At 43.4% G+C, this 19,235-nt stretch overlaps 2 protein-coding genes across 17 annotated transcripts in view; one reads left to right on the top strand and one right to left on the bottom strand.

Moving 5' to 3' along the window:
• LOC130599111 (E3 ubiquitin-protein ligase RNF170-like) overlaps positions 1-8,788 on the top strand; it is a 37,558-nt gene extending 28,770 nt beyond the window's left edge. Inside the window, exon 5 of the mRNA XM_057409319.1 lies at positions 8,673-8,788. Coding sequence (XP_057265302.1) covers positions 8,673-8,717 — 45 coding nt within the window. The 3' untranslated portion in view covers positions 8,718-8,788. The remainder of the gene's footprint in view (positions 1-8,672) is intronic.
• Positions 1-19,235, bottom strand: part of FGGY (FGGY carbohydrate kinase domain containing) — a 323,114-nt gene that overhangs the window by 1,889 nt on the left and 301,990 nt on the right. The gene's annotated exons all lie outside the window — the stretch shown is intronic.

The following is a 19,235-nucleotide window of genomic DNA, read 5'->3' as shown; positions in this document are numbered from 1 at the left end:
AGAGGCTAAAACAGACTTGCAAAGTTCTGTTATGGACCCCACAGCTACCCTCAGATTCCAGTATAAAAGGTGTAGGAGACTGACTTTGATCCTACTCTGCTTTTGGCCAAAGCCAAGTCAGACGAAGGGATGCAGCAGAATTCCTTGCAGAAGGAGTCTCTGGGATAGAGTCACATGTGGAAGGGAGAGGATGGAATTATCTCTGTGAGATTCTGAATTTCTGTGCATTCTCCTGAGCAATCCCACTGGAATGAAACGAAGCATTAAAGCAATAGCTTTCAGATGGAACAGGGCTGAACATAAAAGATCAGGATTCAACAACCAGTGTCTGAGTAAATCTCAGTCTATGTCATTTCTACGCAGCACCCTAAATCTATTTCCATGTTCCTGCCCAAAGCACAGCACGGAGCATATCGGAATGAACCTGGAGATCAGTCAGCCTGCGCTGCTGCTGGAAGCCACCTAACCAACTTTATATGTGGAACACCTACTTTCTATATTTGTCAACTTCAGGGGTTAATTCTGGATGAAATCATGGCTCCACCAAAGCAAAAAGCACTGCCAGTGACGGTGCAGTCAGGGTTTTACTCTGCCAGGGCTTCCGGTAAAACAGCAGGGAGCATTTCTCTGCACTCCTATGCCCATACTCTTTTGTATGTGCAGAAGTTGCTTGTACTTTGATTCCCTGAGAAACACCCTTGAAATAACACTTCCAGCGAGATAGGGTGTTCTTTTCTCTGGGGCATGTGAGCCTGCTGGCACTGACTCTGCACACCAGCCAGATTAAAGTACTGGCATGGAAAGGTTGATATCTTTCCCAGTAAGTGTAATAGGCATTTTATTCCCTGTTCTTTAACAGGGGACACTAGCTCAAGCATTGTTCCTGCTTACAATAGCCCATCTTTTACTTATCCCTTACAAGGCCAGCTGGATTTAGAGGCTACCCAAAAAAATGAATGAATACCCAGAAAAAACCCAACTCAAAGACAATTCCTTCTGTTGCAATCAATACTGCTTTTCCAGATAGTGTTGCCTCTTAAAGAAGGCTTATGGCAGAGCCCCTTGAAGCCCTCTCACTAATGGAAAGAGTCACTTTGCTTTCTGTTCTCTGCTTTACGTCCCCTTTTCAATTGCCCTGGAGATACTGCATGAAAATGAAACCAAGACATCTAAAAAGTCTCAGACAGATCCACTTTTTCCCACATGTGCAAAGAAACATGAAAGGGAGGAACAGACTTTGCCACTCACTCCTCCATGCACGTGCAGGACTGGCTGCTGCTGCTCTGTTTGGGCATCACTAAGAGGACAGGATACAAACAGCACCATTCTCAGGACATGTTCTGCTTCTGCCGCAAGTGCTCTACACACTCATGTTCTGCTTTACTGTGGGGCCTCTCACCACTTCCAGTGCTGAAAAACACATTACTGCCTCTTTGGGAGATCAGCCAGCCTTTTGAGATAAACCTATCTTCGGACGGGTTTTATTTTTATCCTGTTACTCATCTAACTCCAGGTCTCCTCAGGCTGGTTTGAGAGAGAACACACCCCAGTGCCGAGGCCACCAGATGTGGAAGGTGTGAGGGCAGCCTGGCTCAGTTCTGCCATCCCGAGCCCCAACCCTGGCTCAGGCTCCTTCCTGCACATCCCCTTGCTCTCCACCTCTCCAACCACCTTGCTGGTGCCCAACACCGCACACGGCACATGTGACACACCAGCTTTCAGACCTAGTGCTTTGCAGCAGTGGTGTTCAAAGGGTGAAGCCAGGTCTCCACAAGGTTGATGAAAGCCTCCTATGCTCCCTGTGAGATCTCCCCAAACCCAAAACCTCTGGCACAGAGATCCTATTTCCCTGCTGGGCAGCTAATACTGCTCCCATGGGACCAGGAGCAGGAAAGGTAGAGAGGTCCCTAAAGGAAAACTGCTCCCTCAAGGCCTCATCCAGACTAGGAAACCAGGCCTGGCTGCTGCTAATCTTCTGCTGGCCTACCCATCTATCCACCTTTTGCTAAGGAAGCAGATGCCAAAGCAATCTTTCCAGTTTATCAGCAAAAAACTTGCTTGTATCTTTAAATCCACTTGAAAATACATACTTTGAGGATCCAGATCCAGAGCATTAAGGTCTCACAGCAACCACCACGGCAATGCAAAATAACATGTGAAGAAAATACCCAGCCAGCAATTTTCAACAACTCACTCATTCTAGGTTGCTCCAAATGCCCTAAATGAATTCCCTCTCTTAATTTGCCTTTCAGCTCTCTGTTTTTGTGTTGTTTAAAGTCAGTTTGGTCATTGTTAGTTTGAACAAAAACTTTACTCCCGGAGGAGAGTCTTTTCAACAATTTTCTGCGGACAAAGAGGAACAGAACATTGAAAATATGAATTTATAATGAAATAGGAAACAAAGGAACATTAGAATCGCAGAACTGAATCAGATCAACCTTGTGCGCTGTTCTCTCTCCAACAAAGCCTTAAATATAGCAAAGTGATAATACTGCTGTTCAGAAATAGTTTGTTTGAGGGTTGACATCCAAATCCATAATTCCAGTCCCCAAGAATTTCACAATCTTAATTTGAATGACGCTCTATCATCTTTTTTGTTTGCCAGTCTAGACTGTACAATGAATACAGTGACTTAAACACAATGAATTCTCTCTTAAAACAAAATATTTTGTAAAATTGCTTTTTAATCATTTCTTTTCTCTCTTTCCATAAAGGCTACGGCTATAAATAAACCCTGAAAGTTCGCATTTGATCATCGTTTCTAAAGGCTGGGCAAGAGGCAAGTGAAGGGTTTACACAGAAGAAAAGAGAGGCACTGTGGAGCAGAAATAAAGGGATGCATTCATGATTTCTAACCTTTTGTTAGAGTGTCAAAGCTGAGACAGATACAAGCCAGTAAACACTCTGCTTACCATGGAGAGAGTCAGTCAAACGGGGTTACCCTGACCAGGACAAGGAACCCAGGCCCAGGGAACCAAATTCTCCAGGGCCCACCAGGATTGCTGCTGGAAAGGCGACCCAGCTGGGGAGGTGAGTAGCCATTCCAGTTCACTTGGTGCTGGTGCCTGAATTCTACTCTTCAGTATGATCTGAGGCAGGGGATACGTTTAAGACACCAGGGCAGCTTCAAAGACAGTAGATCTCCCAGAGGAAACCCTATCTGGAACTCGGAGAAAAACCTATCTTCTAGGAAGATCCTCCTTTAACACAGCATGTGAAAGCTGGACATTTCAACCATTCTCACTTTAATTATGGAAAGGGTTTTTAACACTGTCTGTCAGCCACCGTGCAGCAAGTTGTTCTTTCATGCCAGGAGGCACCAGGAGCCCTCAGAAAGTGCTTACAAGGGCTCCCTTTAGACTGGGAGACCAGTCTTCTCCAATTCCCTACCCAATGGGCTCCTATAAGATCTGTCTCAGAGCACTAGCACAATCCTGCTCATCCCACAACAGAAGCCCATCTCCCTTGGACTACAGAGGGAGCCAAGGAAGATCAGCCCACTCGTGAAGAGTCCTAAATCTGCTTTTCAGTAGTGACTCCAGGACTTCTGTGGCTGATTATTACTGAAAATTAATGGGATGTAGGCCCTTAAAAGCACACATCAAATAAGAAATCAGATTTAGGGATGTCAGCCTTGGCTAAGGAAGTCAAGTAACAAAATCCCATTGAAATGAATGAGCTGGGAACATCAATTCCCTTAAGAATTTGGGCTTTTGCTTTATTTAGGTACTTCTAAAATTGTATATGAAGTTAAATGGATGAGGCATTTGAGCATAAATGCAATTTCCCAGCTGTTTTCTCCCCACACAGTCATTTTGATAATCCCCCAAAATGTTTGGACTTTTACCTAACAGAGTTACTAACGGTGAAAACAACCATATATCATCTCAAATTTTACTGTACAATTCCAGTGGCTGAAAGCATTTGGCCTGCACATACAAAAACACCCAGGAAAGCTCACCAAACTGTGGGAGTACATCATGCTCCAGTGAGAGCAATGGCTACTTGGAGGAAGGATCCTTGGTCAATAAGAAAACCGAGAGGAAGACTCCAGTGCAAATGAAGTAAGTTTTCCCAGTCAACACCACTGGTTTATAGCTTGTTCAGTGACAGCCACTGCACCAAGAATGACTGGCCTATGAATGATGGGAAGGATGAAAAACAGCTCTGCTGTAAACCAGTTTGGATTGTAACTTACAACTAATTCAGGAATCTCAGAACAAGCTGGAATGAGATGCTTGGCTTTACTCTTTTTCCTAATCTGAAGTTGTTAATTCACCTCATCTTACTACTTATGCAAAAAGAGGAAATTATAGTGAGTTTTCTTGTGCCAATATAAGCCACATGATCAAATGCTGCCATTCTTATGGCCAAACATGGTAAGAAATCCATACCAGCAAATGTGCTTCTTCACATGTTCCTGAGAATGACACGAGTGTATGTGTGCAAGGCCAGTCTCAATTTCTGAATGACACAGAGCTCTGAAACACAAATTTCACCTTCATTACCCAGAAAACACTACCCAGGTTCCCATTCAGGCCAGTGTTGACTCTCTAGTGGTTTATATAGCTCTGCTGTCACAGATCCAGCATCAGAAGAAAACTATGTAAAAGCTGCCCCATTCACAACAGACTGAAATGTGGGAACATTCTTCCCCACCAGACTGGTTCTGATTTGCAGACCTCAGCAGGTGGAAGTACCTTTAAATGAATATGGCTTTCTTCACACTTCCAAGTCCTCATAGCAAATACCATAAATAACGTTACATGTAATAATTTCTCTGTTCTTCAACAGTGAAGAACCTCTCTGTCACTCATCTCTATTCCACACACGCAGAAGCTGAGCCTAACGGAAGCTAACCCACATCATTTTAAGAAGTCCAGTCAGAGAGATGTATTTGGATTTGAGGGAAATAAACAAACTCCTTGAAACGCTGATGCTCCAGAAATACTTTTAAACTTTTCTAAGAACTGTAAGCAAGGCTGCTATTTTCTTATGTTTTTGCTTACTCAATAGCCTGGAAATGCAAAATTCACCTTATCTGTGCTTACAGGAGTGACATGAACATATTTATGTAACACAGCCCTAGCAGAACATTACTTCTTAGTGGTATATGACTGCATGAAGAAAGCATGTGATGGACCATATACCATATTTTTCTAGTGGTTTCTTTCCCCCCCTTAAATTTGTTTGAGTTATAGGGGCAGATCTTGGCAGCACGCACAAAGCCCCAAATCTGTAACTCAATTCTCTGTGGTATTCTGAATGGAGTGAGCCAAGTTTTAAAACACATTATGGATAAATATTAGAGCTGAGCAAAAATTTCACACCTAAGACCAAAGTGTGAAAATTTGGCTTTCATTCGCTTAGTGAAAAGGTGGAAAACTTCACACAAGCTTGTATTTTCCTTTTGCTCTGTTTCAACATGGATTTCTGTGTTTGTATCAAACCTCAGAGAGTGTGTTTCTGACTGTCTGCGTCTGTAAGTGAGACTGCAGAGAAGGAGGGAGAAGAGGACTGAAGGATGGAGGTTCAGCGAGCAGGACACCAGCTCAGGACTTGAGTTCAAATAAGTCTTTCAGGAAGAGTCACTGGACTTCTGAATCTCGCTATCCCTATGTACAAGAACAGCACTGATTCATCTTGGAGGAATATTTTATGCATTTGTTTGTTGAAGACTGCTATGGGTATCAGGCTGGTGGCTTAGAACCCTACAATGGTTTGGGTTGGAAGGGACCTTAAAGCTCATCCAGCTCCAACCCCTGCCATGGCAGGGACACCTTCCACTAGAGCAGGCTGCTCAAACTCTGCCCTAAACCATGCAGCTTCAGCTGACAGAGGCCAACTGGATGGATCCTTACTACTGAGACAAGGTAGTTTTCTGGTTCAAGCACTGATTCAGGATGCAGAAAGGTTGCAACAGATTCCCTGAGTGACCTGGGACACACAGTTTCCTCTTCTAATTGTCAGTTACCTCTCTTTGAAATAGGCTGTACCCACTGTTTTCCCCTGGTTGGTTTGGCTAGTACACAGAGGTTGCAAACTCCATGTTTGTCCCTAGTTTTGTATTGTGGATGGTACACAGAGCTCTCAGTCCTGCACAGCCCTTCACACCTCATTGAAGTACGTATTGCTTGACCTGTCCTGTACAACAGGAGCATGGTCTTCACTCCTTGGTGTCAGAGACAGGAACAAATGTAACAACAGAGACAAGTGCAGATAAGGCCACTGTACTACTTCTACCTCCAAGCGACTTCTTTTACTCTGCTTCAGTGACTAGACTGAGTGTCAGACAGGCCATAGCTCAGTGTCACACAGAGCTGTGCTTCAGCCAGACAGACAAAGCCATAAGAGGAGCAGCAGTGGCAATGCAGCTGCTGTGAAGGGTGGTGTGTCGCCCCAGCCATGATACTCATTACTTATTCTGCAGACCAAATTTAGACTGGGATGAGGGTCAGCTATGATTGCCACATCATCTATCAGCTGGAAACTATGTTTGGGTCTAAGGTCCAGCCACACTGCCACTAAATATAGGTTGGTTTGTTGTTGATTTGACTCCGCACTCCCCTGAGTTGCCTTTTACTATCAAATAATTAAGCAGTTTGCTTTGTGAGGGTTCCATTGCTGGCACCTCGCAGTGCCCAAAGCTGCTTGGATGCAAACTTGACAGCTTAGCAGGGGTTTCAGTTTACCTGGGCAATGGAAAGAGCCCAAGTGTTTAGCTCCTGTTTCAGTTTCACAGATTGCTGGGACTGGGTGCCATGAATCAACAGTCTACGGGCAACACCTAAGCAGTCTGCACCAGAGCTGGGGCACGGTTTAGCAGCACTCGCCCTCATAAGAGCTTGCATGGCTTATTCATGTGTCCAGTTCACAGTGTCCGTGTGTGAAGAACTGAGATAGCTTTACCATGGCCAGCAGAGACACTGATAAGATACAATCACAATAGCACAGCGATCTGCCCAGCTGGCAGCTTCCTTGCCAAAAGAGAAGCACCCTGACTACCCACCAACTAACAGCAACAGTACATTTCCCTCACCCCCTTCTGAGGTGGAATAAATTTGCTAACCAGGCACAGCATCACTGTGACAATAGACTGAGGTTTGTCCATATAAACCACATGAAAATCATAGAATCACAGACTGGTTTGGGCTGAAAAGGACCTTAAAGCTCATCCACTTCCAACCCCCTGCCACAGGCAGGGACATCTTCTGATACGGGTTGCTCCAAGCCCCGTCCAACCTGGCCCTGAACACTTCCAAGGATTTTAACCCACTCTTCAGGCTTGCAAATGTTATGCTGACAGGCAGCTCTATTTAATGGCAAGCAAGCTCACCTGGGAGTCAAGAGAGCAGATGTGATGCAGGGCACTGCATTACTGAGCTAAATCAGCACTCTTCCTACTCACTGCTGCTGGTGATGGATAAACTAAGCCTGGGAGCACTGCTCCTCTGCATAACCTGAGTAAGTTATTGTGCTTCTCTTGCTCCCTTCTTACCTTCTGCTTACAGTACCTGTCCTAATGCTTCTCCCATCAATTTCAGGTGGTAAAACCTTTGGGGCAGGCAGGGCAGGTGTGTGATTCCACACTGACTTGCACAACAGAAGAAATGAGGTGGACAGAAAGCAGAATTTGGACAGGGGAGGGTAAGCGAGAGAAGCTGTAGAACAAGCATCGGCACAGGATATCCTGACACTGGGCTGTGTACTTGACACAATATTTAGTTGAACTGCACCACTTCCTTAAAGGTGCAAAACTCAGAGTTATTCAGCTGATCTCTTTCCACATTCCTGCTGAACATGCATGAATGAACATAGAGCTTTCCTTGCGTTTAGCCATTGAGCTCAAACTTTTATTTGCCATCTGGCAATGGATTGGGGGGTTAATTGGGGGAAGGGGATAGGAAAGGGGCTTTTTTCCCCCCCTTTTTTTTTCCTTTTTGCATCTGTATTTGCTTTATGAGCTATGGCCAAGGCATCATTTACACATGGGGACCGGGATTGGGTTCTCTCAATTCTTTCCATATGTTCACTTCTGCTGTCAAAACATTTTTCAGATCTAATTAATCTGCACACGTCCCTCTGTTCATTTCCCCACTCGGGGGGTTTAAGCATTTTGGGGGGTATCTAGCTGGGATCCTGTTATAACAGCAACTTCTGCCTGCACTTTGCTTTAGGGCTACTCCTTCCAGAAAATGAATCTATTTGCAGCACTTCACTCTTCTCTGTCTCATTATTCTGTCCCTATTTCCATCACTGGCTGAGGAGACTTCCCTTTTTCCCTCATCCTTCACATATATTCTTTGCCATGCTCCAGTGCCTACCTGAGGCTAATGAGGTAAATCCCTGCTGTGAGTTTTGATTTGGGATTATTTTTTATCTAGTGAATCTGATGTGTGGTTTACTATAAAAAAAAACCAACCCTGCATCTCAGAAATATGCTTACATTTTATCCAGTCTGGATTGCATTTGGGAAATTACCCTGGACAGGGGCTCATAAAAACCAAGAGACCTTTAAAGAAAGAGTTCACTACTGTAAACTGGTGGAAGGTTCAAATGTTAAATCAGGAGGAAAACTGCATTAAAATATGGAGAGAGCCATTCTAGTAACCTTACAGACATCCTATCTCCAACAAAAGATTAAAATATCACTGAAAACTGGTATTTTATAGATACCCAAAGTCTGGTGGGCAGAGAGTAAAACCCAGAAGAAGTGAGACATCTAAGAGGTTAAAGCTGGACTGAGTAGCCATTTCTCCGTGTGAAGCACAGTACAGAGAAGAGAGCTGTGTGTGTCAAAAGGCATCTGGTGTCCTTGCTCTGACTGCCACAAACGAGCAGATAGCATCCTTTTCTACACACAGTTCCAGAAAGGATCTTTCTTTCCCAAATTAGAGGCTGCAAGTGACTAAACTGGGTGAGAGCTGAAGCAAGGCACTGTGGTCATTGTAGAGGGGTGGACAAGATCACCTTTAAAGGTCCCTTCCAACTCAAACTATCCTGTGATATGATGATTCTATGACCAGCTGATGATACTGTCCTGTTTTGTTTAGGTCTGAAAAGCAGAGGCAGACAGGGATGAGGAGTTACTGCTCTCATCTGCTCTTGTGCCATTAAAACTGTCCTCTAAGAAGAGTGCTGTTCCTTAAAAGTAGTTTAAATACTGGATATTTATTGCTACAAAAGTTTGGAAAGCCCTTGATTCCTTAAAAACCTGGGAAGCCTGCTCTGACAGATGGGTCAGCCAGTCTGTAGCCAAAGGTGCTCAACCGGAACTATGGAATACCTGTAGACACAGAATTCAGAGAGATTTATGTGAGGAAACTGTAACAGTCACTTCAGAATAGGTGTTCTGCTCCCCTTGCTCCTAAAATGTTTGGCTTGTATCTCTTGAAGACCATTAGGAAATGGTAAATCCAGTTTTCTAGCATTAAAACCTCTCTGTAAATAGGAACCTCTCTATCTTGCACAACCTCTTTGTGTATTACAATTATAGGGTTATTACATAGAAAAACCTGTAGGCACCAACATACACAAACTCATTGGGAAGAAACTATTCTTGCTGGTGAACGTCAAAAGTTACACTCCTCACTGTTCTAGTTATCTGTCTGGCCTGACGTGTTTCTATACAAAACCAAACCCAAGGACTATTAATGCCCACCTGCCCCAGAGCCATAGAAAAGCCTTTGGTTATGGCAATACTACATAACCTCTTTTAATGAGCGTATCTAAACCCAGCACTGCCAGCAGGAATTGTTCAAGGTACCCAAGGCATCTTCTTCCTTAGGAGATCTTCTAAGAAAGCATTTGTATTCATTTGGCAAACAGAAAAGGAGCACATTTTATAATTGACTGTGCCCAAAACAATAGCTGGTTCTGTCTGCAAACACCCCAGTCTGAATTCAAAGTGCAGGCAACATGTGAGTCAGTCGGCAAGCGGTAGCAGAGTTTGGCTGGCTCACAGCCCGAGATCTAATATAGCAGCGTCCTGCCCCAGGGGTTATCTTTAAAGCTGAGATCTTGCAGAGAAGAGCACACAAGACACACTCCACCTTCCCACCTCCACGTTTTGGCTGGGTGGGAGGGCTGGTGAGCTTGTGTATAAGCTCTCCTTTTCATCTCCAGACAAACAAACTGAACCCCTCCAGAAGGTTCTCACAACACCCAGCCAGTCGCCATCCCTACTTTGCTGTCCCATCTTATCACCCATTTTTTAAGAAGCCCCCAGTGATCTGCACCTTGTGGCTCCTATTTCCAAGCAAACCTTGCCCCTTCACTCCAATGAGAAATGTCTAACACACTGCTCCTGAAGTGCCTGTGGGGGAAAGCTCTTTCCAGCACAACTTCAGTGACTGTAAGGAGGGCAGTCGGATCGGATACCTCGACTCCCAAATTTTGATCTTGGAAAAGTCACACAAGCCTTCAGCACCTCAGTTTCACATACATTTCATGGGAATCAATAACAACACTAGATTAACATCAAACACTTAAGGAAACCTAGCCAACGTGGGACCCAACTGAAGGAAAACCACTTTGTGCTTCACAACTCAGCTGATCCTAAGAACTGAGCCAATTCCTGCTGCTGAGGATCTGTCCTTTTTATTTAAAGACAGCAAGCTGAGAGAAGAGATGAATAGCAGAGACTCAAATGGCTCATGGAGCTTTTCACTTGTAGGTCACCAATCAGAACCTCGGCGAGGTCAGCGTTTGCGAGTTCTCGTGGCATGCAAGCTTTTTATAGTGTCCTTTGCAAAGGGGATTTATTGGTTTCAGATTAATTTCTATTGCATGCAGTTTTCACGCCATGAAACCCTCCATTGTTACAGCCCACTCCCTGTTAACCCTTTGCAAAGCTACACAAGAGAAACTGCTACCACCACCTGAACAGCTCGCCTCTTAAATTTATACTTGAAGAAGCGTTCTAACTGTGAACTGAGCCTGGGTGACCTCAAAGAGCCTTTCCTAGCCTTGGGTAGAGGCACAGCCATGAGAGGAAAGTTGTACCGCAGCTGTACATACTGTTCCTTGCTCATGCATAAATTGGGAAAGGCAGAGCCCAGCTCTGCAGGCTTGTTCTTTACTCCCCACAGGGACCCTGCAGCCCTCGCTGGGTCTGCTCATGGAGAAAGAGAAGTGTGTGTGCTGGCAGCAGCACAGGCCTATTCTTTGCAGAAAGTACTTTCTGAAAGGAAAAACAAAACAGAAGAAGCAAAAATGAACAACTCTATCATTATCCAATGTGTTGAGATCTCAGCAGAGATCATTTCAAAGATCCATATTGTTTACAGCAGCTGATGAGTCTAACAAGTGCTGAAGCTGTGCTCTCGCTTAAAGTGCTAACATATTTACAGTTTCAATCCTGTCCTTAGCACTTATCTGTCATTTCAAGATGAATGCTCCTTTTGTACCAGCTAATTACTTGCACGAATACTCCCCTAGCTCCAAATCCCAGATTTGTTTCGCTTTTCCATTAGCAGCAATTTTGTACTTTGGAAATTGCTTAATATGGCAAATCCAAAACAAAAAAGCTAGGTTTTGCTCAAAGGTATTTCTTTGCCTGTGACAAGTCTAGAATGGGAGGAGGGGAATTAACTTATTTTTATCCGATGAAAGTCTTATTTTTACTATACAACTTTTCTAAGCACACTTACCCATTGTTCTGCTCTGGTGTGGTTATTGGTATTAGAATAATTTGTGGAGATCTATATAAACCCAGCCTGGATTAGCAAGAGGTCCAACTAATTTCTTATGCTCCACAATCTTTATTCTCTCTATATAATACAATTCTCTATATATAATACATCAAAAATGTGGTAGGGTCCTATCCTGCCCCCTCCTCTTCCAACAAACAGTAGGACCACGTGCAACTGGGAAGCTGTCAGTCATTTCATTTTTACAGGAGTAGAAGGAATGTGGCCATTGGACAGCTCAGTAACTCAATTTAAAAAAATACAACCCAGACATGCAAGGAAAAGGATACACTTCTATCCAGGAGGCCTTATCCTGTGGAATGTTTTACATTACAGTCATCGGGTTACTGACCTGTCACAAACCACTTTCAGATGCAAATCACAAAATGCTCAGCAATGCAAGGCGCATCTGTTGTTCCTGCTAATTCTGATCCCACTGCAGTCAAAAAAGCAGAACAGCTGATTTTCAGCAGTCTCCAGCAAGTGCCTACAACTCCAGTTTAGAAGGCTCCACACATGAGCAAAAAGACTGCCCAGTCTCTCAGTTGTGTTAGATACAGAGTTAGATGTCTGAAGCTACAAGCCTGTGAATGAAAACACCGATCCTGAATTAGCCTCTGTTGTTCCTAAGGGATTGCCAATACAAACCGTGAGTGAATTTGTGCTTTAAGGGATGTGGTCTCCTGTTCCTGCCCAAATATTTTCTAAAACCAGGAATTCTGCGTATGAAAGTGTGTTTCATTGTAACTGTATAACACAAGCTTTAAAAGTGATGAATGCTGTAGATATTAAACATTGATGTAAACTTCAGAGCTGTAGTCAGGTCATACTGCACAGGACAGCTTTCATATTATATACATGGCAATGCAAATTACCACACATCATAAACTGGCTTCAGTTCTAAAGTCAGATGTTTTTTTTTTCCCATTCAGAAGTCAAAAGACATTCCAGTTATGTGCAACTGAGTTGTCAGTCTGCTGGCCTTTCCACTCTGACTTATTTTAGTCCACCAGAGCAACACCACTGGCATCAGCAGAGATTTTTCTTGCACTTTGCGTTCTAGCTCCTTTACCATAAGTATAAAAGCAGCCTCTAAGGTACTCAGACATCACTAGATCTGCTTCACAAACCAGCTGGATGAAGAACAAAGTTAAACAACTTGCCCAAAGTCACAGACAGAGGCAGTGGCAAAGCTGGGAATAAACTCTTGGGTTAGGTAACATATCCTGTTTTCTCAATGCAAAATTCTGCTTTTATTTATACCAAAGTAAACTCAGAAGAACTCAATACTACAGCAGTTTATGTTAGATTTGAACCAGTACTGCTGATGACAGAGTGTGTCCCATTACCAGGCTGCTAATAAGAACTACATTGGCAAGTAAGGCTTTTTTCCCCCTCTATCACTAAGAAATACTACACTACATTTTATGTGATATTTGTTTGATCTGTAAAGCCAGGCAATCCAGCTCTTATCTCAAGAACATTAAACAAGCCTGCAGATTTGAGGTGCCTAACAGTTCTGGACATTCCTATCTGTTCATACTTGAGGAGTTATAATAGGAACAGGCATGCTGCTTAACAAAGAAAAGCCCTTCTTCCTTAACCCCTACTGCTAATGCTATGGGAAAAATACAGCATGCATGGGTGGAAGAGGTGCAAAACTCCCTCCAAGCCTAAATCCTGCTGCTGTGTTGCAGATATAAGGTAGTATCTATGCATAGTAGGTTTCCCTCCTTTCTGAAGTCACAATCTAAACAACCGCAAATATCACCATTGGGAGAAATGGGGGAGTTACAAAACATAGCCAAAAATGTGGATGAGAGGATAAGCAGGCAGAGAAGTGCAAAGGCAGCAAAACGAAACGCTCCTGTGAAACGGATCCCGTGTAATTAGCCACTAGAGGGAACACGAGTCCTGCTGCTTCATTAAGGTGCAATCACTTCTAACAGTGGGGCACTGAGCACCTTCCCTGCAAGCTCTGGAGTGGGACAAAGCTTTCCTGACCTTTGTATTTCTCTTTCCTCTTTCAGGTCTGTATAGGCCTTGGCACAAGCAGTGACCAAGACTCGAAGAATGCATCCTATCTTCTACCTACAATTAACTAGTTTTGGACCAGAAGTATTAACCAAAAACCTGGGAGCAGAAAGGAGGAGATGAAGGAAAGGGAGAGGACCAAGAAAAGAGAAATGGCAAAAGAGGTGAGGCTGTCTTTTTCAGGAGCATACACTTTGGTGTTGGTAGGAGGAAAGAACCACTACATACAGCTCTAATGCAAACCATGTGAGAAAGGTGGAGCAATGCTCTGCTGGTTTTACTGGACTGAGTTAGTGGTTGGGAGGGATGGCAAGAGACCTGCATGAGAAAAATGAATGAGGCAAAAAGGAGAAGCCCCTCTCAGGCCACTTCATCTCTGCCGCTGCTGCTGAGGACACAGACCTATTCAACAGCATGGCTAGGGCTGAATCACAGACAATCTTTTCTATTACCATAAAAATGACAAATAAGTAATAGTTACAGCCTGTAAACACAAGACTCAAATTAAATAGAGTTCTAAGTGGTACACTGTAACTGGAAGCAGGATTCTACTCCTATTAGAGCCAGCTCAGCCTAAAGAGTATCAGATGTTACTCAGGCCTTAGAAGGCCTCAGACATAAACTATGTATCTAAGAGAAAAAGAAGTCAAATGACTCATGACAGAGTTTGTTCTAACATAAATGACTTCTTCAGGCTCTTTGCTCTTAAAGGCTTGCCATTTTCAGATCCTGAACAGCTAACCTAGGCAGCTGGCTCCCTTAGCCAGTGTCCTTAGTTTTGTGTACAAAACACTGGCATTTACAAACTCTTATTCCTCTGGCTGAGGAAGGGCAGTTTATTTTAGCACTGTGATCACTGCCATCATAAATCTTTCCTCTTCCAGCTCAAGAACACCGGCACAGCCCCATCAGTGCTGTACCCATAAAACCAGAGGATGCACCTCAATGGTTTCCTGAAGTTTTATAAGCCTTGAGAGTGGACCTGAGGGATCAGCACTGAATGAGACACCAGCCATCCCTTCCTCTTCGGTTATTGTTATGTAGGACACAGGTAAGGGACTGAGACATGGAAAGATTAGGGAAAGAGAGAGGAAAAAAAGAAGAGGAAGGGGAAAGGAAAAGGTAAGAAGGAAGGGCAAAAGGAAGGGAAGAAGGAAGGGAACAATAGGAAAATCAACAGATGACAAATGAAGTGGAAAACCAAACCAAACCAAACAAGAGAGGCACAAACAATAAGGTGGCAAGAATACAAGAGGAAAGAATAAACAGCAACAGAGTGGGATTAGGGAGAGGGAAATGGTGGGGATACTGGGGATCTAGTGCCAAAAAACAAAAGCCCCATTCTCCTCCACACCTATCTTCTTTATCAGGTTTCCTTTATTCACCTCCCATGCCTGGTTGTCCTCTGGGATGAGTGCAACTTCCATGTCCAGAAAGCTGAAAGTTTGGCATTTTGTGTCTTATGGCAAGTGTGCTGACTATCCAGTGCTTCCTGAGGGACAAAGTTACACAAAGCAAATGGAAAGCAAAGCTTGCTTAGTCTGCCTTTCATGCAATGCAAGAATCATCCCTTAGATGGGACTATTGCAAAATTAAACAACCTTACAACCACAACCAGTAAATAATGAGTAATGTGCTTGTATACACAAAGCTTTTATACCAACCAGTCGCAGAAAGTGAGGATAGCTCATCACAAGAAGACCCCATTTATCAGAAGGGCTTCAAACAGCTTAGCATCTTTAGGGCCATTACTCATCTCTTTCACCTAAGCTAAGTGCCAGCTTCCAACATAGAGGCTAACACGTGTCCGGTTTATCTGCTGTAAGGCACTTAAGCACTGCTTCCCTCAGCCTAGGGTAAAGATACAGGATTCTGTGCCTAAACTACTTCACAGAAATGAGTGATTTTGTGACAACAGATAGGAAGACATTAGTCTGGGAAAATTAGGCAAAAATCGAGCCTTACCAGACATCCTGAAAGCAAAGGAGTCTGATACATGGCTATTACCCTCAGCAATATTTTGCTGAATATGTCCAAGGTGCTTAACTCAGTTCTGAGCTACAAGGCTCACCAAAGAAGGAACCTTCCAAATGCAACACATTATCATCCTCCACCCCATGGTTTTGGGAAGAGAGGTTGGGTTGGGTGACGGTACAGCCCTCTCCATGTATTATTGACATGCAGATACTCTTAAGAGTTAAAACTGCTGATAAGAAGTTGGTTTATTTTCCAGAGTGTTTTCCCTTGGAGGGTCCCCTGTGCTTCCAAAAGCTCCAAAAGAGGTGCCATGGTTAGATCTAACCACCCCTCAGTCTGCTTAGCAAGGAGTGCATTGCCACATCCCTTTACCCCATCCCTTGACAAAACAATGTGCTCCCATCAGCGCCTCCAGGCCCACACTCCTCCCTAAGATTTCTACCTGTAAGGGACTATCAGGAAGCTGTGCAGAAACCAGCAACACAGAGCAGGTGCTCACACAAACTGGCCCCACACGTGTACTGAAGGCTAGTCATGCTCCAGGGAAAGCAGCCCCGAGGAGTGCTACACATTAAGTACATCCCTGTAAGTTATTCTTAGCTGAAAACTGCACTTGTGAAAACAGACAGTTTAACTCAGTTGTGCTGCTTATACATGTCTACAAGGCACAGCAAGATATGGGCACAGCGGTTCTCATTATCTGTGGTGTACTGGTGTTTTTCAGTCCCCATCTGGAGGAGTATCTTTGTACAAAAATCTGCAGCTTCTGCTTTTCCATGCCCACTTGGTGGTTTGCCTTTCCTCAAAAGTGACAATTATGGGCTCGCTGATCATTATGTGGACACTTGTCCCAATAAAACCAGAACACAGGCATGACACGATTTCATGTGGATTCTCTGTGCATGTCACTGTCCAACTTCTAGCACCAAACTGTGCCGCAGAAATGTTTCAGCACTGTGGGTGTGAAAAGTTGCTTCAAAACAAGACAGCAAAGCAGGGGTGGGAAAGGTTGTTTTACATCTACATTTAAGAAGCCAGGGAAACAAGAACCTATGGCTTAGCTGAACAAAGAAAGGAGAATGAGAGTTGGAAGTTGGAGGCTGAGGATTGCCAGTATGCTAATAAAACAAATAAAGGTTACGGGATATCCCCTCTACTATTTCAGATCCGTGATTACATGAGCAAAATGAAGAAAATTTCTTTACTCTTAACCACGATAAAATGAAACGTATTGAAAACAGCCAGACAGCAAACACTAGTCTTGTTAAACTATACAGATAGAGCAAATTTTGAGAAGCAAACCCCTCTTGGACCTCTTTAGGAGAAAGGGCAACACACAGGGTGGCAAAAGTATGTTCTAGTAGTGGGAACTACTGGCATCAAATCCCACAACGAAGTGATCTTAATGTCCTTGAAAACATTTACTGTGGAAAACCCTCCAGCATTTCAGACAGCTAAAGCTGCGACTCTGCATGCTTGTGCTCTGCCACAGAACAGTCTGATCCTCTGGGCTGACATAGCAAGAGTGCAAATCCCAGATGGAAAATTAATCTCACAATGTAGCCAGATTGAGTTTCCAATTCTTCAGTGCATAACTTGAAGGTTGCTCTGCTCAGCTGCTGAAGAGGTGAGGGCACAGAGACTTTAACTTATGTGACATCCCAGACATCATTTAAACAAGACACGCTCTGAGAAGGACCTTTCTGGCTCCTGACAGTTACAGAGGATCCACGGTATTCAGCTTTCTACTCATCCTTCCTATAAAATATTGCTATCACACTTTTCCCTGCTTAAACGGCCAGGACAGAAGGGGAGTCTCAAGGTCCAAATGACTTCAGCTATGTCTCTGAGTTTGTGGGTAAAATCTGTCCTTAAAATAGAAAGGCAATGGATCACAGTACATCTTAAAGAAAGTATCCATCTATTATGAAGACACATTTATGGTTTGCTCATATTTATGGTTTTCCTCAAGAACAGACAGGGCCAGCAAGCTAGAAGAGCTGTAAAGCTGTGATATTATTAAACTGATCTCATTCTTAGTCTGCTTGAAAAGAACAAAATAAACTAATTGTACCTCTCCTCAGACAAACCCCATCGTGGTCATTTCATGGTTGGTCACAAGAATCTGCAGCAGCACAACCTGAACTATTCTAGGCTGCATATTTCTCCTGCTTGCCAGGTCTTGGCCTTACCGACAGATGAGAAGAATACCATTGGTTTAGTAAGAGTCTCGACTTTGCAGATTAACAAAACACTTAAATCTTCTTCTTTGCCAACATCAGCTGATGTGAGTTTATTAAAAGCTAAAAGACGTGACAATATATGTGTTAAGTCTACAGACAGAAGAGATTATACTTATATACATATGGCTGCTTCTAACAGGGTAATCGGGTCTGTGCACGCAAGATAGAGAACTCAGGTGAGGTCAGTGGAGCTCTGCCAATGTGCAAAGCCAGCTACACCTTCAGCATAAAGACAGAGGATTAAATAAATTTCTTTCATCATCTGAGCAGCTGAGAGGTCTTCATTACCTCTTCAGACCAGCCTTGTAAATGTGAAAAATAAGTCATAAAATCTTTAGCACCACTCTCAGACAGAACTAATAAACTGCAAAGCCACATTGATATCCCAAGACACAGTGCCCTGTCTCCTTCCACTGATGTCCAAATAAAAGGCCATGTTTCATTCCATTTCATTAGTGTGGTATTTCCTTAAACCACCTACTTTTCTAAAAGTAAAATGGCCACATCTCTCAGTACTGGATTTCTGAGATTGTAATAATAATGCCTCCAACGTTAGTACTTCTGTGCCAAATACTCAGCTATTATAAATGGGGAGTTCTGTTATGGCCAATCTATTACACTGAGTTGCTGCAGCTGCCTTTCCTTGTCATGAAAGAGTTACTGAGAAATTCCAAATCTGAACATTTGTGGACTGGATGACATTTAAAATGGAGCACGCTAAGTTTCCACAGAAGGCCAGCACTTAACAAAAGACACCGCCTTTGTATCCTATTACCTACAGCATCCTCGACTGGTTTCTGAATGGGTAATAATATGACCCAATTGCAAGAGCCCTAATAGCCTTTATCATTTCAAGATGTGTCATCTACCAGTGAGCTGTGTGTCAGATTCCTGTTTGGGCTCCCATCCAGTAAAGTACTTCAGCACATGGGCAGTCCTGCTTATCTTCAGCTGAGCTCCTTGCCTACTTGAAAGTGAGATGATGTACCTAAGTGCTTGATTGGATCAGGGCACTGGAGTAAACTGGTGTCACTCCTCTGAAATCCTGGAGCAATGCTGATTTACATTAACTGAGAATTCTGGATTATGATTATGGACTAAGATCATCTGTCATTTCAGTAGCTATATGACCTGCTACAACAAACTTTGACATTTTCTCAGACAAGTTTTTACCTGTAATAATTTCAAGTGATATAAACCAACTACAAATCATGTAATGTGACAATGAACCAAACACTATTGTGCAGCACGTACTGATCTGATAATACATCAAATGTATGACAACATATAG

This window comes from Pezoporus wallicus, unplaced genomic scaffold, assembly GCF_028554395.1.
Source record: "Pezoporus wallicus isolate ANWC-B61680 ecotype Strahan unplaced genomic scaffold, APGP_CSIRO_Pwel_v1 contig_8108, whole genome shotgun sequence".
Classification (NCBI taxonomy): Eukaryota; Metazoa; Chordata; class Aves; order Psittaciformes; family Psittacidae; genus Pezoporus; species Pezoporus wallicus.
Note: the sequence above shows the minus strand (reverse complement) of the source record. Positions and strands in the feature narration are given on the sequence as shown.